The 25,000-nt window shown below is 45.1% G+C and overlaps 1 protein-coding gene across 1 annotated transcript in view; it reads left to right on the top strand.

Moving 5' to 3' along the window:
* LOC143284488 (voltage-dependent calcium channel subunit alpha-2/delta-3-like) overlaps positions 1–25,000 on the top strand; it is a 670,968-nt gene that overhangs the window by 430,345 nt on the left and 215,623 nt on the right. Inside the window, exon 4 of the mRNA XM_076591175.1 lies at positions 21,495–21,620. Coding sequence (XP_076447290.1) covers positions 21,495–21,620 — 126 coding nt within the window. The remainder of the gene's footprint in view (positions 1–21,494; positions 21,621–25,000) is intronic.

Raw genomic sequence — 25,000 nt, forward strand, 5'->3', positions numbered from 1 at the left:
TATAAACTTTGAACAAACTTCACAATGTCAGAGTTTTACTTCATAAGAACCAGAAGAATAGATCCGAATGTGCGAAGATAATAATATATTCATTTATCACCATGATACCAGGTTCACAAGTGATTTTTTTTTTTAAACTGAGCTCGAATGCGTTTTAAAAGTCATAGTCATCAACGGCTTCCCAGCGTCCCTGTTTCCCTTCATATCACGGCTAGCATCGTGGTGGTTGTGTTACCGCCAGTCACACAGCTGGCGCAGTCTGGTCACGTTCCACGTGCAACTCGTCATCCGTGACGTCAAGCCGCCTCCTCGTGTGTCCGGTAATCCCGTTTCCGCTGGGACTGACCCCACACCCCCGCCCCTCACTGCCTCCGCCCTCTAATGGGTTTCCGTGTCACACACACACTGACCTGTGGGAGAGCGGAAATAATGCACTGGCTGGAGGGAATTATTGTGGAGAAGGGGGTAGAGAGACTGGGGTACAGGGGGAAGTGTCGAGAGAGAGAGAGAGAGAGAGAGAGAGACTGATTTATTCATTTATTTAGTAGCAACAGCAACAACAGCAGCATAGTAGTAGTAGTAGTAGTAGTAGCAGCAGCAGTAGTGGTAAAAATATGACAATGATTAAAAGAACAAGTAGATTCAGTTTCAGTTTCATGAAGCAGGCGACACCGTGCTCGGACAAAACGTGCTTCCTCATCCCCATGCTTACATGCTTTCACACGGATAGCGTTGAAACACACAAGTAACATTTCCCTTAGTCCTTGTCGGCCCTCCCGTCGCGTGTTTGGAACACATCCTGCATTTACCTACCCCAGAACGTGGTATATGGCTGCCTGAACGCTTAACTTCTAGTTATGATGACATCCGTCACATATTCAGCATGTACATGTGTCAGGACAGGACTTTATGTAAGATTTTCTTGTTGTCCTGTTCATCGATATCTGTGTTGTATTGTGACATGTTCCAAATAAAATACTGTTTAAAAAAAACAGCAACAAAAAAAACCCGGTGATACTCAACATGTTAAAAGCCACTGCTTGGAAGGAATGTATGAGTCCACACAATTTTTTCCCCCACCATCTGTACCGTTTCAGTGGCATTCCTCCCACTCCGGTCATTCGGACCCCCCCCACCCCCCCCCCCCCCCCCTCCCCACCACCGTCCCCCGCCTCCCGAACATACACTGTCGTCTGTCGCGGTTCCAGGCATCGGTAGTCCATGGGGAGCCATCGATGTTGGGTCGCCAGGAGGCCACACTGTCAGAGGAGATCCTGCAGGGTGCAGCGAAGCCCGCCAACAGAGAGACGAGTGCTGAAAGGCCGTCGTGGCTCGACGATTGATATCGGATCACTTTGTCTGCACCCTCTTTTGACAGGGAACCATTGTGAGAGAATCAGAATACTTTTATTATCTCGTAGAGAAATTAAGTGTGGTGAAGTCTGTATATTCACATGCACAAAGTATCAATGAATATAATGGTGAAATCCATATCAATCCAAGTTAATACCAGTCGTTAAAAAAATCAAAAAAATCAGAGTGAACCTACTCATTTTGCGGTGTGTGTTTTCAACTCTTGTTTTGTTGTTGTTGTTGTTGTTGTTTTTCTTGAAACGAGTGCATGCATACACTATTCAACAAGCTGATGGACAGGCAGACAGACGAAAAGCTGACGATGCCTGATCGACATATGGACGGACGGACGGACGGAAATATAGGCATACAGACAGACGGACAGAGGTAACTGTCTTGCAATGAGAAATTATATCTTGACATTTTGGAAGATGCAAAATACCCTATGAATAAGATTAAGAAGAAAGGACATTTTTATGGGGGGGAAAAGGCCATTTTACAAAGAGTAAAAGATTCTTTGGGGAAAAACAAAATTTGTTTGATGGCTCCCAGTGAGCCGTCTAGATGCAAAGTTCGCGAGCATGTAAGAAGGGAAGATGGAAGTCAAGAAAACGATTGTCCTCAAAGAAAAAGAGAAGAAAGAGGACGGACAGAATGTGTACTGAGGGGCGAAGGCGTTTCTTGTTTGATTAGCATATAGATAAATGAGGTGTTTTTGTGGGCCTTGCGTGTGCTTTTTGCCATTGACCTTTATCTCTTCTTTTTTTTCTTTTCTTTTCTTTCTCTCTCTCCCTCTCTCTTTCTTTTCTTTCTTTCTTTCTCTCTCTCTCTCTTTTCTTTCTTTCCTTTCTCTCTCTTTCTTTTTCTTTCTCTCTCTCTCTCTCCCTCTGTGTCTTTCTCTCTCCATCTGTCTGCCCCCATAGACACGTTTAAACATAAATACGCACACACACACACACACGCGCGCGCGCGCGCGCATGCACACGTGCATTCATACATACATTCATGTGTGGTTCGTCCGTCGGGATCGACGAGGACCATCTAGTCATCCTGGGGGTGGGTGGGTTGGGCTCTGTGGGTGCGCAGATGACTGGTCAGGCCTATTCGCGCCCGGAAGGTTCTGACGCAGTGTGGACAGGGGTGGTGGCGGCTGTCGGGGACTTGCTGGCCCTGCTTTTCCTGACCTGTCTGCGTTGCTGTGCTGCAGCGATTCTGTTGGCCTCACAGGATTTGGCGCCTTTGTGGACAGCTGAACGCCACTTTGGTCTGTCCATTGCATTCAGCTCCCATGTGTCGTGGCTGATGCTGAAGGCCTTCAGAGAAGCTTTCAGAGTGTCTTTGAAGCGCTTCTTTTGGCCTCCATGGGAGCGCTTGCCATGTTGGAGTTCGCCGTACAGCAGTTTCTTGGGGAGCCAGTGGTCTGGCATGCGAACTACATGGCCTGCCCAGCGCAGCTGGGCCTGCATCAAGATGGTGTAGATGCTGGGCAAGTTTGCACGAGTGAGCACCTGTGTCAGGGATCTTCTCTTGCCACTTTATGCCGAGAAGTTTTCTGAGGCTGGTGGTGTGGAAGTGGTACAGCTTTTTGGCGTGGCGTTTGTAGACCGTCCATGATTCACATCCGTAGAGCAGTGTGGTGAGAACTATGGCCTTGTATACTTTGAGCTTCGTCTCCAGGGTGATGCCTCTCCTGTTCCAAACGTTCTTATGGAGTCTGCCGAAGGCAGCGCTGGCTTTGGCGAGTCTGGCATTCACCTCGTCGTCGATGACAACTGTGCGAGAGAGTGTACTGCCCAGGTATGTGAACTTGTCCACCGCGTTCAGTCGTTGCCCGTTGATGAAGATGTTTGGTTCAACGTAAAGCTTTCCTGGAGCTGGCTGGGTGCATCACCTCAGTCTTCTTTGTGCTGATTGTGAGGCAGCAGAGAACTTGTCGAAGCTGTGTTGCATGTCACCTTCGGAGGCAGCGCTGAGAGCGCAGTCATCAGCAAACAGGAAGTCGTTGACGGTGTCTGTCCTCACCTTGGTTTTTGCTTGAAGCCTCCTGAGGTTGAAGAGTGAGCCATCTGTGCGGTACCTGATGCCAATGCCTACGTCAGCGTCTCTGAAGGCATCTGTCAGCATGGCCGAAAACATGAGACTGAACAGGGTGGGGGCAAGAATACACCCTTGCTTGACTCCGTTGGAGACAGGGAATGGTTCTGAAGTCTCTCCGTTGTCTTGGACTCGGGCCAGCATCCCATTGTGTAGTTGCCGTATGATGGTGATGAACTTTCTGGGACATCCGTACTTCTCCATGATTCTCCAGAGGCCATCTCTGCTAACAGTATCGAAGGCCTTGGTCAGATCGACATAGGTGGAGTAAAGGTCGGCGTTCTGTTCCTGACACTTCTCTTGGAGCTGCCTGGCAGCATACACCATGTCGATAGTCCCGCGTTCTTTCCGGAAGCCACACTGGCTCTCTGGTAGGAGACCTTGCTCAAGGTGCGCTATGAGACGGTTGAGTAGCACTCTGGCCAGAGTCTTGCCTGCGACGGACAGCAGGGATATTCCACGATGGTTGTCACAGGCCTGACGATTTCCTTTGCGCTTGTACAGGTGTGTGATGGAAGCGTCTTTGAAGTCCTGTGGAACTGCCTCATGCTGCCAGATGAGCTGGAACAGCTGATGAAGCTTCTCAGTCAGCGCCATACCACCTTCTTTGTAGACCTCAGCTGGAATGGAGTCTGAGCCAGGGGCTTTGCCATTGGATAGCAGACGGATAGCTTTCTGGGTCTCCTCCAAAGTTGGAATGGCATCCAACGACTCACTGACTGGCACCTGGGGGAGTCGGTCGATGGCTTCATCATTGATGGTGGAAGGGCGGTTCAGTACGCTGTCAAAGTGTTCAGCCCATCTCTCAAGGATCCCGTCCTTGTCAGTGATTAGGGTAGAATCATCAGCACTGAGGAGTGGAGCAGATCCGGAGGTGGTGGGACCGTAGACTTCTTTCAGGCCGTTATATAAATTCTATATGTCGTTCCTGTCTGCAAAGCCCTGGATCTCATCAGCTTTGTTGCTCAACCAGGAATCTTGCATCTGCCGCAGCTTCCGCTGGATGGTGCTGCGTGCGCTCTTCAGTATGTCTTTCTTTGACTGTGACTTGGGATCTTCAATGTGGGCTCTGTAGGCTTGGCGTTTGTCTTCCAGCAGCTGCTTGATCTCAGTGCAGTTCTCATGAAACCAGTCTTTGTGTTTCCTGGCAGAAGGCCCAAGGCACTCCATGGCAGTGTTGAACACCGTCTCATGCAGTGCGCCCAATGCTGCCTCCACATTCTGGTTGTCCAGCACGGTGGACTCAAGGCGTTCCTCCAGGGTGTCAGCAAAGCTCTGCTTGATGTTGCCTAGCTCCAGCTTGTTGACATTCAGGCGTTTGGGTGCTTTCATGCCCTGAGGCCGTCTGTTGGGCTGGATGCGGAGGTTGAGTTTGGAGACGATAAGGCGGTGGTCTGTCCAGCACTCAGCGCCGCACATGGCCCTCGTGACTCGTACGTCCTGCCTGTCCCTCTTCCTGACAGTGACAAAGTCGATGAGATGCCAATGCCCAGAGCGAGGATGCATCCATGACGTCCTGTTACGGGTAGGGAGGCAGAAGACGGTGTTTGTGATAAGAAGGTTGTGCTCGGCACATGTCTGGAGAAGTAGTTGACCATTGCTGTTACAATTACCAACCCCATGCTTCCCAATCACGCCTTCCCAGGAGGTGCTGTCACAGCCAACTCTCGCGTTAAAGTCACTAAGAATGATGAGCTTGTCTGCGTTGGGAACAGTGGTGATGACAGCGTTCAGGTCCTCGTAGAACTTGTCCTTGATCTCATCCGGGTTGGTCATGGTGGGCGCGTAGGCGCTGACAATGGTGGTAAACTTCTTCCCGTTGCATAAAGGGAGTTTCATCGTCATCAGGCGATCGTTCACTCCTTTCGGGGGGCCAGCCAGCTTGCCAACAAAGGTTGTCTTCACTGCAAAGCCAACTCCAGCCTCACGTCTCTCTTCAGGTCCGCGACCACTCCAAAAGAAGGTGTAGCCTGCGCCTCGCTCACAGACTTCGCCTTCTTCTGCCAGTCTGGTCTCACTTAAGGCAGCGATGTCGATGTTGTACCTGGCTAGTTCACTCGCAATGAGTGCTGTGCGTCTCTGTGGTCTGTCTGAGTCGCCTCTGTCCAGAAGCGTACGCACGTTCCATGTGGCAATGGTCAATGGGGTGCTCCTTGTTTTCTTCTTTCTTTCCTTTGTGTGTCGACCGCATGGATACATACATACATACATACATACATACATACACGTATGTGCACGCGCACTCACACACACGCGCGCACGCACCACACACAAACGTTTGCAGTTACTTTCAGTGCTTTTCATTGAGCCAACACGACGTGCGTTTTCTATTGTAGAAGAACATACTTTTGCAATGCTTAATTGTGTGCGCAACTTATTGTTTATTTATTTCAAGTATGTACCCCCAGCCACCAGCAATGTGGATGTTTCCAGTGACCGTACGACTATCACATGTACATGTTGTGATTGAGGAAAAGGGAATTAAAATCATGTAGTATTTTTAGAGGACAAACAAACCTCATTTAATTTTAGAAAATGCAAAGCATAGCACATTTCAAAATACGGGGTGGTACTTACTCAATACCCATGACATTCATCAATATTAAAAAGAACATAAAGATTGGTGGTAGCGGTCACCAGTGAGGTGATCCACCGAAATGAAGACTTGGCGATGTGATGCGATGTCTCTCGGGATTTCCTTACTTCACCTCCAAGGCTTCTTAAGTTGATCTTTATTGAAGAAGTGGGGATCTCTGTGGCCATAATGCTATAATTTCCCACGAACTCTCGCGACATGCACTTTTGCAAATGTTCTCCCACTGCACATAAGAGTAGCTCTGCGAGTGTCGATTGAAATTTTCGTTTGTTCTTGTAACCAACCTGACAGGTTACATATTGGCGCTGCGAGTAGGATCCTTTAAATCGCTTTAACCCTCTTTAATTCTTTTAATCCAAATTCGTCCAGACCTAGTCTATCACAATTTAACCCCCTACCATAACCACACGGTCGGTTAATTTCCGATTCCCATGTGTTCCAGTACATCCACCCTACATCATCCATTACTGCAGCGATGCTACTTACATCAAGAGATTCAAGACGGAAGTCTTGTACCCAGGCTTTATTCACACATGGATTTAGTTACCCGCTGAATGTTGCGTGATAAGGAAGTATGAATTTTTGCAGTTACAAACTTTTCTCTTTTTTATAGATAAAGTCAACTTTGTCAACGTTCCTTTTCTCCAGACACAGTTTCACTGAGTAAATCATGTAACAGAAGGGAAAACCCAGAACACACACACACACACACACACACACACACACACACACACACACACACACACACACAGTTATTACCGCACATGACAACGAAACAACACCAAAAAGCGATCAGGAACGCACATGACCAGAGAAACAATTCCAGATTGCCGTAAAAACCAACTCTCTGGAAATTCTGCCGACATCAGTTGCAAATAGTGGGGCGAATGATGGATTAGGTGAATGTGTGGCGGGGGCAGGGGGAGGGAGGGGGAGGGACATGGGCGAATGATGGATTTGGTGGGGTGGGTGTGGGGGGTGTAGGGTGTGGGGTCCCCACTGGGCCGTGCTGGCAGCTCGCAGTCTGATCACAGCAAGTGCTTGTTAGCAGCGGTCAGCATACTGATATGAAAGAGAACGTGCCTGGAAGGAAAATAGCCAAGCAGTTTTGAAGAAGTTGTTGAATCTATCGCTTGTGGGGAAGGGGTGTAGAGAGAGGGGTATGAGGGAGGGGTGTGTGGTGGGTTCGATCAGCATAAAAAGATGGAGTGGGGGTGGGAAGCCGATGACCAGAATGTCGACATTTTCCTCTAAAATAGGTCGACGAATGGTTTGGGATCGGCGGTTAGGGAGGGCGAAGGGGGAGGGATGCTGAGAAAGATCAAGAGAGTGATTCTTTATTGAAAGAGAAATCTGAGCACTGAAATATGTAATGTCATCAGCTGTGGAGCTCCAGAGACATAGTGGGTACAAATCAGAACAGAAATGGCGCAAAAGATACAAAATATAACAGAAAAGAAAAACATATCTGGAGTTGAATAAACTAATAAGAGATCAGCGACACTTTGGCACTTTCTGTAATTAGCTTAAAAAGCCCATGCGACAGGGGGGATAGATTGATTGATTGAGCGATAGAGAGAGAGAAAAGAGAGAGAGAGAGAGAGAGAGAGAATCTTAGCTTAATGTCCAGATTGACAATGGTGAGCAGAGCGCATACATGAAGCAGACAGTATTAATTATTAGTTAACGAAACCAAACCGATAGCCTCATTCAGTCAGTGTTTATCGTCTTTGATTTTGCTAGGATCCATCCTGCTGCACGTGTTTCGAGGCTCGACGATGTTCTGATCGAAAGCCTATGTTACAAGACATGTTTTTGTCTGGGTTTTGTGTGTGTGTGTGTGTGTGTGTGTGTGTGTGTGTGTGTGTGTGTGTGTATGTTGTTGTTTTTTGTTGTTGTTTTTGTGTGTGTGTGTGTGTGTTTTTGTTTGTTTGTGTGTTGATGTTGTCGTTGTTGTTACATGAAATAGATGCATAGAAACGCCCGTGTCCAAGTTGTTTTCAGAATCCAGCTTGTCACGACAAAATCCGATCCGAAAACCACACGCCAATGAATGACTTATGGTCTGTAACTCGGAGTTCATCATCAGTGAGATCCTTCTTTTTAGTCCGTCTCTGTGGTCCGCACGTCTCGTGTGACACAAACTGTCATGGCCATCGGAGAGAGGTGGATTAAAAGTGATTTTTTTTTCTTCATATGTACAAAATTCGAATTTGACCTGCCTTTTTATCAGTCGTGTTCAATTAGCTGTCAGTCATACGAAACGGGTCTCACGTGACCATTAGAATGTCCTGTATATTGGTTCATGCTGGTCGAAATATGATGCGAAATATTGAGTAGGTCATAATTTGAAAAATGCACACGAAACAGTAGCACAACGTGTTACACACAAGAATATATCACTCGGGAAACACAGGGAACCCTGTTTTGAGAGCTGTTTACGCTTCTGATACATTTTTGTTGTTGTTGGTGTTGTTTTAAATCATGTGTAATACTGGTCACGTATCGCTTGTATACCTGTGCCAAGTTGCAGTGAACGTGGATAAAAGCACGATAACTGATTTATGATACAGACATCCAGCCCAGTGTACACAGCAAAGAGAAGCCACCTCAAACAGCGCTGTGTTTCATGTTATAATTCAAGAGGGAATCATCTGACTGGCTTATTGTGTCAGCCTCATTGGGTCCACCTATTTTTAAGAAGTGAAAAGCTTAAACTGCATTGAGTTAGAGAGAGGGCGGAGAGTGGAGAAGCATATAAATTAGAGTAAAAATGACACGCAATTGAGAGGGTGAAAAAAAACACCCCCCAAAAAAACCGCACCCGTCTTGTGTGCGTGTCGCTACAAATGCAAGAGAAGAGAGAGAGCAGCGTTCTGATTTTTTTTTTTTTTTTTTTTTTTTTTTTTTAACTGCTGTCAAATGTTCAGATTCATATATCATGCTAAAAGAAAACACGCAAACCAGCTTAGAATAACAATATGGGGCACAGTATTTTTGATATTCATTTGGTGGCAATAGCAATGGGAGTTCTAACAGACCAAAATATCCTGAAACTGCGAAGATCAAAGAAAAAACTTTCTGGCAAACATAACGTGGCTTGTTGAAAATAGGCCAAGATGGCGGTTAGAAGACATCACCCCATTTCCGCTCAGTTCACACAGCACTTTGTGAATTGTGTATGATACAGGAAACTGCTGTGAAGGCCCCATCTAATCTGTGCTTTGTGGATATAGCTCCTTTGATCAAGAATTTCTTGTATCCAATGGAACTTTCCGTCATAATTAGATCAGTAAACTATGTTGCCTGGAAGTTGATATCACCACTTCCGCTCATTGGTCTAATCTGACTGAAAAGACTCAGGAGTTGACTGCATGTGGGAATTGCCGAAACAAAAGTTTGCATCAGAATAGTTCGGGTTTTTTCTTTGAGTTCCACGTTCTCTGTAACGATTTTGTATAAACCGAATATATCCGGTAACAAAAAAAAAATGTTCTTTTGAAGTGATGAAGTCTTTCGGATTGAAACATGGATTGCAAGCCATGGGGATCTCCGCTTACATTTTATTAGAGTCAAGACAAAATTCATTTTACCTTTGGGCAAGTTACTCTTGACATGGTTGGGTCTCGCGGGGACAGTTTACCTTGAAGGTTCAGTTATCTTCCTATTCAAGACACGCGCGGTGCCCTCAGGCAGCTTGCCCATGTCGAAAAATAGAATCCCTGTGATTCCCTTCTGGAAGCTCATGTTATTTATTTATTTTTTTTACAGCACTACAGTTCAGAGCATTTTCGAGAGAGTTCAGCAAAACATGGGCTGTCCCCACATGAACCTCTTTACAAAAAAATAATCTACAGAAGTAGTGCATACAATTTTTTTTTTTTTTTGGTCCTAATCCCGCTTCCCCCGTCCCGCCTCTCACACACGCCCTTCCAATATTATGCTTTTCTTTCTCCAATCACTGACACTCACCCTCTCCATTTTAGATTTTGTACTCTATCTTTTCCACATTCTGTTCTTTCTGTATGTCTGTCTGTGTCTCTGCCTGTCTGTGTCTGTCTCTCTCTCTTCCCTTCTTAGTCCCTTCCCCTTTGCCCCCCCTTTTCATTTGAATATACAGAAATGTCGATTTCTAATTAATACTAACAATCATCAATACGATAGGAATGATAATAATCCAAATAATAATAATAATATCATTTATTTTCAGTCTAATATCATCATCTTAGATGAACAGACTATAGAGAAATAAAGGAACGAACCCCAAAGCACGCCTATTATCCCTCGACAAAACCAACGCTACCAAAGGATCCGCCATGTTTACCTCAACCTCGTGGACAGTCCCCCTTGGCTGGTAGTGAGGGCAAATTTGCCTTTGGATTTGAAGACCCGGGTGGACTCGAATGTTCCTAAATACTGAATACTGCTTGGGGAGTGCGTGTGAAGCCATTTGCTCTCCGAGAGGCCTTCCTGACTGGAGCAGTATATTCGCGGAGTACATCACAGCTTTCGCAGAATTAGAAACCTTTTTACGCCAAACTTTCAAAAAGAAAAAAAAAATGGTGGTGGTATGGGCTAAAGGTTGTGTGCAAGTTTCATCACGCTGCGTGCAGTCATGCGATCTGATGCTGAAGTGTTTCGTGAGTTCAACCTCAAGTTCAGACAGCATCATGTGTGGAGCTCCTAGCAGTGCTTGTGCACGACATCCTTCTGAACACAGGGTCTGGGGAATGCAGGCTGTGTGTGTGTGTGTGTGTGTGTGTGTGTGTGTGTGTGTGTGTGTGTGTGTGTTCGTGTTCGTGTGTGTGTGTGTGTGTGTGTGTGTGATATTTTCTTTTTTCACAGGAGAAGGGGTGAAGGTTAGGGAATTTTTTTTTGGAGGGGTGGGGGGCGGGGGTGGGGGTGCGGGGGTGTAGATGTATTAATAATAATGATAATAATAATGGATACATATATAGCACACTATCCAGAAATCTGCTCTTGGTGCTTTACAAAAACGCTTTTGTTAACATAAAACATTATATCTATGTTACATACACACACCAAAATGTGACTACACACACACACACACACACACACACACACACACACACACACACACACACGCACGCACACACACACACACACACACACACACACACACTGCACAGTCATACACACACACACACACACACACACACACACACACTACACACACACAGTAGTGTATTACGGGACATGATGCTTCAGTCACTATGCTCTCTGAACGTGATGGAATGAAAGTGTGCAAATCGACAAATTCGTTGTAGTGAAACAAGAAGCTGTGATGTGTTATAATATTATAACAGATTGCGTGACTTTACACAATCAGCAAGGCTTTACACACGTTCTCTCTCTCTCTCTCTCTCTCTCTCTCTCTCTCTCTCTCTCTCTCTCTCTTTCTCTGTACACACACACACACACACACACATATATATATATATATATATATATATATATATATATATATATATATATATATAATGATCATAAGGTTCTCATCTACACAGTACACCGGAGAATATTGAGCTCTAACTGGAATGATTAGAAAGTCTCTCTCCCCTCTGTCTCTCTATGACACGATTTTATTCTCTGTCCACTGGTTTTTGTCAGACTTTGGGGTCTAGCATTAATGCTGTGAGTGTGTATGAGAGGGTTGAGGAATCTATGGCATATATTGATCGTAACCGGAGCAAAGGTGTACTGACACACAGACCTACAAGTGAGGTATATATTGTGGAGTTCAGGAAATGTGTGGGGTCGCATGGCAACGGCTTTGTGGGCGAAAAGGGTTTGTGGGATATGTGTTTATGGGCTTGTGTATTTTATGTGTGTTATACCTCTGTCTCTGTCTCTCTGTCTCTCCGCTTGTCTGCCCCTCACACATCTGTTCGTTTTACTCTCTCGACATTTGCGCGCCCGGGGTATGGGGGGTGTCTCTGTCTCACGTTTGTTTTCTGTGCCTTTTCCTTCTTTCGGTGTTGCCCTAATTCCGCCCCTATGTCTTTATTGACAACCACTCCTGTCCCACACACCCCACATCCAGCCACACACCCAGCTCAGCAAGGCTCTTTTCAGCCGTACTGCAGCAACATCAGTCACGAGGCAGCTCTCAGTTGCCGTGAGGTCACCCACCTGAGGAGATTCTGCAATGCTACGAGTCCAATGTTTCCACTCTTCCACTCGAAACCGTTAAACACCAAAATCCAGTGTATGAGCTGGGCGGGACCAGGCAATTCAACAAGGATGGCAATGTGTTTTTGTTTGCTTGCTTTTTTTTGCGAGATTCGAACCCAAAACCTCACGTCAGCCCGTTACTCTAACCACTGCTCAGTGGCTGTTGGTATAAACGAGAAATGATAGTCACTGTCAGCACTCCGGAAGTTTACACCCCAGTGGATCTGTGTATGCTTGATTCTTGGTTACAGTTGACCAGATGCCAAATATCGTGACAGATCCATGGAATATATCCTTTCAGCAGTAGTCGACATTTTTTTTCTATTGAATAAGCACAGCAAACGGTACGTGCGCACACGCATGTATGCACACACACACGCACACACACACATACACACGCACACGCGCACACACACACAACACCAACAACAGCAATAACAACAAAATCCACGATGGTCTAGAATGTCAAAAGAAGGCAGAAGTCTGGCTAGTTTCATTGAAACCAACGTTCACTAATCTGTTGACAGAAAGTGCATTGTGAGGAAGAGTGGTACAAAAGGAAATCTTTCCCAGATCCTTTGTAAAACGCGAGGCGATTTCATTGCCGAGTCAGCTTCACAGAGAGAGAGAGAGAGAGAGAGAGAGAGAGAGAGAGAGAGAGAGACAGACAGACAGACAGACTGACTGACAGATAGACAGACAGAGACAGAGACGGGGGGTGGGGGGTGGGTGTGTGAGAGAGGGGCGGGGGTCGGGGGTGGGGGGGGGGGGTCACCCTGACTACCCGACGCCAGAAGGCATGCCTGGGTCCCCCGTTAGAACAGAACTCACAGATATATTTCGACACACATCTCCACAATCAGGATATTTTGTTTTTTTATCATTGCGGGTAAAAACAGCAGCAATCAGCAGTCGACATTTGTTTTTCTATTGAATAAGCACTGTAAATGCACACACACATTCACACACACACATTCACACACACACACACACACACACACACACACACACACACACACACACACACCACACCAACAACAGCAATAACAACAAAATCCACGATGGTCTAAAATGTCAAAAGAAGGCAGAAGTCTGGCTAGCTTCATTGAAACCAACATTCACTAATCTGTTGACAGAAAGTGCATTGTGAGGAAGAGTGGTACAAAAGGAAATCTTTCCCAGATCCTTTGTAAAACGCGAGGCGATTTCATTGCTGAGTCAGCTTCACACAGAGAGACAGACAGACAGGCAGAGTGCAGTGGCATACACACTCACGTGATCAATCACACCACCTCCTTCCTCCCCGTCTCCAACACCTATTTTAAGAAACACAAACTTCTTTTCTCATCCTTCTCTCCACAAACAGCTTTCTCATACATTTAGCGTGTCATGTTGCCATCTGTCTTCGTGTTTTTGTGTGTGTTTTCTTGTCCTCGATTCTTCGTCTTCGTCTTCTTCTTCTTCTTTTTTCTGGTGGCACTCGATTTGACCAGGAGAGGAAAGGAGACGGGGGGTGGGGGTGTGTGTGTGAGAGAGGGGCGGATGTCCGGGGGGGGGGGGGGGGGGGTTCACCCTGACTTCGCGACGCCAGAAGGCATGCCTGGGTCCCCCCTTGAGAACAGAACTCACAGATATATTTCGACACACATCTCCACAATCAGGATATTTTGGGTTTTTTATCATTGCGGGTAAAAACAGCAGCAAGCAGCAGTCGACATTTGTTTTTCTATTGAATAAGCACTGTAAATGCACACACACATTCACACACACACACACACACACACACACACACACACACACATACAACACACCAACAACAGCAATAACAACAAAATCCACGATGGTCTAGAATGTCAAAAGAAGGCAGAAGTCTGGCTAGTTTCATTGAAACCAACGTTCACTAATCTGTTGACAGAAAGTGCGTTGTGAGGAAGAGTGGTACAAAAGGAAATCTTTCCCAGATCCTTTGTAAAACGCGAGGCGATTTCATTGCCGAGTCAGCTTCACACACAGAGAGAGAGAGACAGACAGACAGACAGACAGACAGACTGACTGACAGATAGACAGACAGAGACAGAGTGCAGTGGCATACACACTCACGTGATCAATCACACCACCTCCTTCCTCCCCGTCTCCAACACCTATTTTAAGAAACACAAACTTCTTTTCTCACCCTTCTCTCCACAAACAGCTTTCTCATACATTTAGCGTGTCATGTTGCCATCTGTCTTCGTGTTTTTGTGTGTGTTTTCTTGTCCTCGAGTCTTCGTCTTCGTCTTCTTCTTTTTTCTGGTGGCACTCGATTTGACCAGGAGAGGAAAGGAGACTGGGGGTGGGGGGGGGGTGTGTGAGAGAGAGGGGTGGATGTCCGGGGGGGGGAGGAGGGGGTTCACCCTGACTACCCGACGCCAGAAGGCATGCCTGGGTCCCCCCTTGAGAACAGAACTCACAGATATATTTCGACACACTTCTCCACAATCAGGATATTTTGGGGTTTTTTATCATTGCGAGTAAAAACAGCAGCAAGCAGCAGTCGACATTTGTTTTTCTATTGAATAAGCACTGTAAATGCACACACACATTCACACACACACACACACACACACACACACACACACACACACACACACACACACACACACACACACACAACACACCAACAACAGCAATAACAACAAAATCCACGATGGTCTAGAATGTCAAAAGAAGGCAGAAGTCTGGCTAGTTTCATTGAAACCAATGTTCACTAATCTGTTGACAGAAAGTGCGTTGTGAGAAAGAGTGGTACAAAAGGAAATCTTTCCCAGATCCTTTGTAAAACGCGAGGCGATTTCATTGCCGAGTCAGCTTCACAGAGAGAGAGAGACAGACAGACAGACAGACAGACAGACTGACTGACAGATAGACAGACAGAGACAGAGTGCAGTGGCATACACACTCACGTGATCAATCACACCACCTCCTTCCTCCCCGTCCCCAGCACCTATTTTAAGAAAAACCAACTTCTTTTCTCATCCTTCTCTCCACAAACAGCTTTCTCATACATTTAGCGTGTCATGTTGCCATCTGTCTTCGTGTTTTTGTGTGTGTTTTCTTGTCCTCGATTCTTCGTCTTCGTCTTCTTCTTCTTCTTCTTTTTTCTGGTGGCACTGGATTTGACCAGGAGAGGAAAGGAGACGGGGGTTTGGGGGGGGGGGGGGGTGAGAGAGGGGCGGATGTCCGGGGGGGGGGGGATTCACCCTGACTACCCGACGCCAGAAGGCATGCCTGGGTCCTCCTGTAACACAGGAGGGGGGGGGGGGGGTTCACCCTGACTCCACAATCAGGATATTTTGGTTTTTTTTATCATTGCGGGTAAAAACAGCAGCAAGCAGCAGTCGACATTTGTTTTTCTATTGAATAAGCGCTGTAAATGCACACACACATACACACACACACACACACACACACACAACACACCAACAACAGCAATAACAACAAAATCCACGATGGTCCACGATGGGGGGGTGTGTGAGAGAGGGGCGGATGTCCGGGGGGGGGGGGGTTCACCCTGACTACCCGACGCCAGAAGGCATGCCTGGGTCCCCCCTTGGGAACAGAACTCACAGATATATTTCGACACACATCTCCACAATCAGGATATTTTGTCTTTTTATCATTGCGAGTAAAAAAACAGCAGCAAGCAGCAGTCGAGATTTGTTTTTCTATTGAATAAGCGCTGTACATGCACACACACATTCACACACACACACACACACACACACACACACACACACACACACACACACACACACACAACACACCAACAACAGCAATAACAACAAAATCCACGATGGTCTAAAATGTCAAAAGAAGGCAGAAGTCTGGCTAGTTTCATTGAAACCAACGTTCACTAATCTGTTGACAGAAAGTGCGTTGTGAGAAAGAGTGGTACAAAAGGAAATCTTTCCCAGATCCTTTGTAAAACGCGAGGCGATTTCATTGCCGAGTCAGCTTCACAGAGAGAGAGAGAGAGAGAGACAGACAGACAGACAGACAGACTGACTGACAGATAGACAGACAGACAGAATGCAGTGGCATACACACTCACGTGATCAATCACACCACCTCCTTCCTCCCCATCCCCAACACCTATTTTTAAGAAAAACAAACTTCTTTTCTCACCCTTCTCTCCACAAACAGCTTTCTCATACATTTAGCGTGTCATGTTGCCATCTGTCTTCGTGTTTTTGTGTGTGTTTTCTTGTCCTCGATTCTTCGTCTTCGTCTTCGTCTTCGTCTTCTTCTTCTTCTTTTTTCTGGTGGCACTCGATTTGACCAGGAGAGGAAAGGAGACGGGGGGTGGGGGGGGGGGTGTGAGAGAGGGGCGGATGTCCGGGTGGTGGGGGGGTTCACCCTGACTACCCGACGCCAGAAGGCATGCCTGGGTCCCCCCTTGAGAACAGAACTCACAGATATATTTCGACACACATCTCCACAATCAGGATATTTTGTCTTTTTATCATTGCGGGTAAAAAAAAACAGCAGCAAGCAGCAGTCGACATTTGTTTTTCTATTGAATAAGCACTGTAAATGCACACACACACACACACACACACACACACACACACACACACACACACACACACACACACACACACACAAAACACACCAACAACAGCAATAACAACAAAATCCACGATGGTCTAGAATGTCAAAAGAAGGCAGAAGTCTGGCTAGTTTCATTGAAACCAACGTTCACTAATCTGTTGACAGAAAGTGCATTGTGAGGAAGAGTGGTACAAAAGGAAATCTTTCCCAGATCCTTTGTAACACGCGAGGCGATTTCATTGCCGAGTCAGCTTCACAGAGAGAGAGACAGACAGACAGACAGACAGAATGCAGTGGCATACACACTCACGTGATCAATCACACCACCTCCTTCCTCCCCGTCCCCAACACCTATTTTAAGAAAAACAAACTTCTTTTCTCACCCTTCTCTCCACAAACAGCTTTCTCATACATTTAGCGTGTCATGTTGCCATCTGTCTTCGTGTTTTTGTGTGTGTTTTCTTGTCCTCGATTCTTCGTCTTCTTCTTCTTCTTCTTTTTTCTGGTGGCACTCGATTTGACCAGGAGAGGAAAGGAGACGGGGGGTGGGGGGGGGGGGGTGAGAGAGAGGGGCGGATGTCCGGGGGGGGGGGGGGGGGGTTCACCCTGACTACCCGACGCCAGAAGGCATGCCTGGGTCCCCCCTTGGGAACAGAACTCACAGATATATTTCGACACACATCTCCACAATCAGGATATTTTGTCTTTTTATCATTGCGGGTAAAAACAGCAGCAAGCAGCAGTCGACATTTGTTTTTCTGTTGGTTTTTTTATTTATTGAATAAGCACTGTAAATGCACACACACATTCACACACACACACACACACACACAACACGTATACACACTGCATACACGTGCGCACGCTATCCCTGAACAGCAGAAATTGAAAGAGACAGGCCGAGTAAGTGAGAGGCAGACAGACAGAGGGCTGAAGTCGAGAAGAATAAAAAGACAGAAGAAGGAAAAGGTCAAATTGGCTGGGCAGACATCTCCTCGGAGCGCCTAAATTGACGTTTATTCCGTCTGAACATCAGCACGCAGCAATTCTTCATCCTCTGTTAGGGTAACAAAAAATAAGCGAAGGGAAACACAAAGTGAAAAAAACAGAAGCATCGAGTATCAGCGAGAAGAAGAAGAAGAAACAAAGTAGATGTTTGTTGGGAAGAAGGAGAAAGGGAAATGAGGCAAAAGAAGAAAAGTAAAAATTCATGTGTCGAGTTTTCCATACACGTAGAATTGTCAATGATTATTGTGTTGAATTTCTTCAAACTTGAAATTTGAAAGAGGCAGACAGAGAAAGCGGTGGGAGGACAACATCAAAGAGTGGACGGGCCTGCCATTTGCCACAACTCAAAGGGCCGCTGAGGACCGAGGCAGGTGGCGCGAGCTGACCAGGCAGTCATCCATGGTGCCCCAACGACCCACCTACGGGTCAAGGGATAGATGAGAGAGATGATGAGAGATCATCGTGGGTTTGGGTTGTTGTTGTTTTTTTTACCCCACGCATAGGTGTTACGATAATCATATTTTGAAATCGTATCACTCTTTATTCACAACGTACTTGTGTTTGTGAAATTAGTGCCACTCTCTCAGGGAGAGCGCTTCGACATAATCGTCTCTCTCTCTCTCTCTCTCTCTCTCTCTCTCTCTCTCTCTCTCTCTCTCTCATTGTGTCTACTTGTATTTTTGGTTTAGATGTCACATTGGCTTGTCAACAGAGTTATTTATTATGAATTCTTTTTACGTGAAAAAAAAATTCTTTGTTTATTCCTGAAATAAATTTATCCTGCATTGCTGCCATTGGCGACCGCCGTTTTGATATCCCATCCATTCTGTCAAGGTCGTAGTGTCGGCACATTTTCTGTACGTTTACATTACGTTACTTCCCTGTCACACACACAGACACATATGTACATATATGTATATATATATAGAGAGAGAGATTAAGGGACAGGGGGTGGGAGAACTGAAAGATCAATCATGATAATGATGACGGTGATGAAAACCTATTTGGTGCTTTTCCTGAAATAGAGCTTATTTATTTTATTCTATTTATTGATTTTTTTTAATTTTTTTTTTTTTTTTTTTTTTTTTTTTTTTTTTTGTACACTTATAGTTGACTTCAACAAGTTTTTACTATTATTAGTAGTAGTAGTTCTGTTTTATGTATTTATCTATTATTTATTTATTTATTCACATAGTTCTTTTTATTTTATTTATTTTCTTTTTATTATTATTATTTTCTTTATTTATTTATTTTTATTTTTTTAGTATTATCATTATTATTATTATTTATTTTTTATTTATTTTTTCTTCTCAAGGCCTGACTAAGCGCGTTGGGTTATGCTGCTGGTCAGGCATCTGCTTGGCAGATGTGGTGTAGCGTATATGGATTTGTCCGAACGCAGTGACGCCTCCTTGAGCTACTGAAACTGAAACTGAAACTTTCTGTACGACTGTCGTTGGATTTTGTGGTGCTGCCCACCCCAGAGGCACGGAGAGGGGATGCTCACCCAGCTCAACTCAGTCTGGGTCCGCGACTGAGGATTACTGTCGTCAGTAGAGTTCGTTCGTAGAAGACGTTTCGGTTGATGAATCATAACAGGCACTATTCTAAACGCCATCGGTGTGTGTGTGTGTGTGTGTGTGTGTGTGTGTGTGTGTGTGTGTGTGTGTGTGTGTGTGACCTTCATGGCGATCTAGCATCGATAGTTCCCGGTGGAGTGTTGCTACTGGGACTGCGGCAGACTTAATCTGTAAGAATAAGAATAACTTTATTATCTCCAACTGGAAAAATTTGGTCAGATGCATTATCACAACATAGACAAGTAAACAACATGGGGAACATAAATGTAAAAGTCAACAACAGCTTTTACGAATATTACGAAGACACAAATGTAAAAAAAAAAAAAAAAATCAAAAAAAAAAAATCACATACACCGTTTCATACATACATCCACACACTGCAGGTAATAACTGGTATTCTTAATGTAAAAACAGAAAGAATTAAGAAACATTATTTTGAATATAATTATAAGCATAGCCTACTATATTGCACATTGATTATAATAGACAGATAAGATAAGAACAGAGATAAATTGCGGAAAACCACAACCAGATAATCAGCATACACCCACACCCACCCTCCCCACACACGCGATTTACTTGATTAAACAAGAGTAAGAGGAAGTGGGGGGGGGGGGGGCTGTGTACTGGGGGACTCGGAATGAGCGGCATACCATTATATGATTGGGCAGCACAGTAAAAACAAAAAATTACCAAGGGAGCACAGGGTATTATGATTACAATTTGCTGTATGTTGAACCAGTACACAAGGCAAGGATGTATCCACTTGTATCCACTGGAGACCAATGACACAACCACACACATGCATCTTGTACGCACATAGGTAAATAGAGTGGTGTCAGAAAAAAAGAGAAAAATATTCTACTCAAGCAAACAAGCAACTACATATTAAGGAGTCATATTTCTCCAGTAATAGACAAGATTCATTTCCGTAGCGACAGACAAAATTTTGTCGAAAGGAAACACGCACAGAAGAGGTAAATGAATTCAATTTTAACAATTTTCGTTTCTTTTCCAGAAAACAAGTGGAATTTCACAGTTAGGGTGGGGTCTACAGTATTTTGATAAACAATTTTGTCTTATGTTACCAACACACAAAAATGGGGGCGCCAGAACAGTAAACTCATCAGCAGATTTTTTTCCCTTTCTGAGTACTAGAGGTGACGCATCAGTGTAGGAAGCAAGAGAATCTGAGCGCACAGGTTCGAATCACACACTCGTCAGTACTTTTCCCTTCCACTAGATCTTAAGTGGTGGTTCAAGGGCTAGTCATTGGAATGAAACGATAAACCTTGTTCCCGTGTGTAGTATACACTTTGCGCGCGTAAAATATAAAACAAACCCAAAACACCGGAGCTAAAAGGGTTGTACCTGGAAAAACTCTTTAGATCTCTTTTTGAATTCTTCATTTTGACAGAAAAACAAATGCACCTGCTCGCATAAAACAAGGAGAAATATTGTGGCGTTGTACTGTTGAAACGCGCTCCTTCTTGGGGAGAGCAGCCCGAATGTCGCATTGAGAAATACGTTGTGACAAAATACAATACAATGAAAATACAATGCAATACAATGCAATGTAACCAGTACAATGCAGTCCAGTACATACCTATCCTATCCAGTCTAATCCAATACAATACAATACAATACAATACAATACAATACAATACAACGCAATGCAATGCAACCCAATACAATGCAACGCAATACAATACAGTACAATGCAATGCAACCAATACAATGTAATCCAGTACAATGCAATACAATGCAATGCAATGCAATCCAATGCAATACAATACAGTACAATACAATGCAACCCAATACAATGCAATACAATACAACCCAATACAATGCAACGCAATACAATACAGTACAATGCAATGCAACCAATACAATGTAATCCAGTACAATGCAATGCAATCCAATCCAATCCAATTTAATCCAATGCAATACAGTACACTACAACGCAATGCAATGCAACCCAATACAGTGCAGTCCAGTACAACGCAATACAATACAATACAATACAATACCGACCCTCTGTGTGTGTGTGTGTGTGTGTGTGTGTGTGTGTGTGGCAGGAGTACAGCCGTCCTGACAGTCCAGTAAGAGTCAAGACGAGGACCAGTGCTGACGTCTTCAACCTGATCGCTGGTGTCCGCATCAAGATGAAGGCCATGCTGGACGAAAAGACCAAGGCCGTGCAGGTGAGGAGTGGACAGCACTGTGTGTGTGTGTGTGTGTGTGTGTGTGTGTGTGTGTGTGTGTGTGTGTGCGTGTGTGTGTGTGTGTTGGTTTTGTGGTGTGTGTGTGTGTGTGTGTGTGTGTGTGTGTGTGTGTGTGTTGGTTTGTGTGTGTGTGTGTGTGTGCGTGTGCTTGTGAGTGTGTGTTGGTTTTGTGTGTGTGTGTGAGTGTGTGTGTGTGTTGGTTTTGTGTTTGTGTGTGTGTGTGTGCTTGTGAGTGTGTGTTGGTTTTGTGTGTGTGTGTGTGTGTGTGTGTCTGTCTGTCTGTCTGTCTGTCTGTCTCTGTCTCTCTGTCTCTGTCTGTCTGTCTGTCTGTCTGTCTCTCTCTCTCTCTCTCTCTCTCTCTCTCTCTCTCCGGTTGTTTTTGGTTTCTTTCTTTCCCTCTCTCTTTCTTCTTTTGTACTTTCTTTGTCCTTTCACTCCTTTTTTTTCTTCTTCTGTCTGTTTTTCTTTCCGTCTTTCTTTCTTCATTGTTCTTTTTTTTTTTAATCAATGTTTTCTTATTCCTTTTCTTTATTTCATTTTTTTTCCTTCTACCTCATTTTTCTCTGTCCTTTTTTCTTTCTTTCTTTCTTTCTTTCCTTCTTTCTTTCTTTCTTCATTGTTCTTTTTTTTTTAAAATTCATGTTTTCTTATTCCTTTTCTTTATTTCTTTTTTCTTCCTGTCTTCATTCTTCTTCTACCTCATTTTTTATGTCCTTTTTTTCTTTCTTTCTTTCCTCTTCTTCTTTGTGAATTTCTGTATTTCTTCTTTCTTTTTCTTTCTGTCTTCTTCTTCTGTTCATCTCTCTTTCATTGACGCCGTTCCTCTCTCTCTCTCTCTCTCTCTCTCTCTCTCTCTCTCTCTCTCTCCTCCCTCCCTCCCTCCCTCCCTCTCTCTCTCTCCTCTCCCTCCCTCCCTCCCTATCTCCCTCTTCTTCTTTCTGTCTTCTTCTTCTGTTCATCTCTCTCTCTCTCTCTCTCTCTCTCTCTCTCTCTCTCTGTCAATGTGCCTGTATGTATGTCTCATGTTCCCTTCTCTCTGTGTGCGTACATATGTTTGTCGGCTGAAACTCATCTCGATTTCTTTGACTCATCTCCATTTTCGATTCAACACAATTTGTCCGTGTCCGTTTGTGTCCAGGAAGTGTGTCGCCCCGTCCATATATGATCGGGTCACAGAACGCGATCCTGCCAGTGTGATAAGAAGAACAGTGGAATTGTGACTCGTTTCTGCCGCAGTATCCGACGACACTCCCTTAGGGAATTATTAATTCATACTTGCTTGCTTGACTATCCTTTACCTGGAACACAAATGTAGGGGGGTGGGGGGTGGGGGGGGAGGCAAAATGGTACTGAAGAAACTTAAATTCAATAATTTCATCTGCATACTTTTACCACATCCAATTTGTTTCTCTTTCATCTATTGTGTCTAAAGAGTAATATATAAAATAATGATGTATCTTCTCTCTGTCTCTCTCTCTCTCTCTCTCTCTCTCTCTCTGTGTGTGTGTGTGTGTGTGTATAGATAGACATATCGATTGATCAATAGATAGACAGATAGATAGATAGATAGATAGATAGATAGATAGGTGCTACACAAAAACAATTGTCTGCATGGGTGAATCTGTGAAACTATAGAGCAATGCCAAATATTCCAAGCTGAAAACATAATTGTCATATGAGATATTATTTTTTTTCCCCCGAATTCTTGTCATTCTCTCAATCTCATTTTGTTTTAAAATTTCCTTCTCCCAGTTGAAGAACGTTCCAGATTGACGGCAGTGGAAAACTCATTATTTTCTTGTATTGACGCCTCCTGTTCGTCTCCATCACCAAGCTGTCGCTTCTGGAACCGGAAATCGTTTTCTGGTTTTCTTCCACCACCACCCCCCCCCCCTCTCCCCAACCCCCTCTCCCCCGTCACTCCTTTCCGTCCTTCTCAATTAATTTCAATATTTTGTCAGCACCTTGACCTCCCTGCTCTGCGCTCTCTGTCTCTGTCTGTCTGTCTCCCTCTCTCTCTCTGTCACTCTCTCTGTCTCTTTCTCTCTGTGTCTGTGTGTGTTTGTCTCTCTCTCTCTCTCTCTCTCTGTCTCTCTCTCTGTCTCTCTCTGTCTCTCTGTTTCTGTCTGTCTCTCTCTGTCTCTCTCTCCCTCTCTCTCTCTCTCCCTCTCTCTCACTCCCTCTCCCTCCCTCTCTCTCTCTCTCTCTTCCTTCCTCTCTCTCTTCCCCTCTCTCTCTCTGCCTCTGTCTCTCTCTTTCTCTCTGTTTCTCTCTCCCTCCCTTTCTCTCTCTCTCCTCCCTCTCTCTCTCCCTCCCCCTCTCTCTCCCTCCCTCCCTCTCTCTCTTTCTTTCTGTCTTCTTCATCTCTCTTTCATTGACGCCGTCCTCTCTCTCTCTCTGTCTCTCTCTGTTCCTCTCTCTCTCTCTCTCTCTCTCTCTCTCTTTCCGTTGTAGTTAAGCTGTCTGGTTTTGTTCACAAAGCAATGAATGTGCGGATTCAAGCTACGGACTTGTAAAAAAAAAAAAAATTCCCCTGTACACACAACATGTCATCATCTCTCGCGTTATGGGCAAGAGAGGCCTGACATTCTGATACATCTGACTGGCATTGACTCTATCTCTCTTTTTTTTTTCTTTCTCTCGTCATTCTTTCTGTCATTCTTTCTGTATACCTCTCTTTCTCTTCCTCTCTCTCTCCCCCCTCTCTCTTTCTCGCTCGCTAGCTCGCAATCTCTCTCTCTCTCTCTCTCTCTCTCTCCATTTCTCTCTCTCTCTTCTCCCCCTCTCCCTCCCCCCCCTCTCTCTCTGTGTGTCTCTCTCTTTCTCTTTCTCAACAGTTCTCTCTGTCTTTATCCCCGACCTTCTGTAACCCTCTTCATATTCCCCCCAACCCCCCACCCCCACCCCACCCCACCACTACCACCACCACTACCACCACCGCCAGTACACCACCACCTTTACCTTTTCAATCGTCTCACCGCCCCATCATAACGCCCCCATCCCCCCCCCACCCCCACCCCCCCGCCACACCCACCCAACATTTTCTCTTGCCCTCCTCTTTTTTTCCCCCTTTTTGTGCCCCCGACAGAAGGCGAAACACAGAGATACTCGACCTTTCTTCAAGGGAATCTCGATAAGTTGCAGTTTAATCAGTTGCCGTGAAGTTGTACACTTTTCTACTGATTACTTCCTAAACTCTCTCTCTCTCTCCCTGTCTCTCTGGAACAAGCCAAAAAGGAAGGAGGGGGGGGATGGTGAAGGAGGGGGGAGAGAGAGGGGGGGGGGGGGCTCTTCTAACTGCAGTGAGGCTGTGAAGCAAGCAGGCTGGGTGTCTGCAGAAGTGAGAGAGCGGTGTTGAC

Source organism: Babylonia areolata, chromosome 8 (genome assembly GCF_041734735.1).
Source record: "Babylonia areolata isolate BAREFJ2019XMU chromosome 8, ASM4173473v1, whole genome shotgun sequence".
Classification (NCBI taxonomy): Eukaryota; Metazoa; Mollusca; class Gastropoda; order Neogastropoda; family Buccinidae; genus Babylonia; species Babylonia areolata.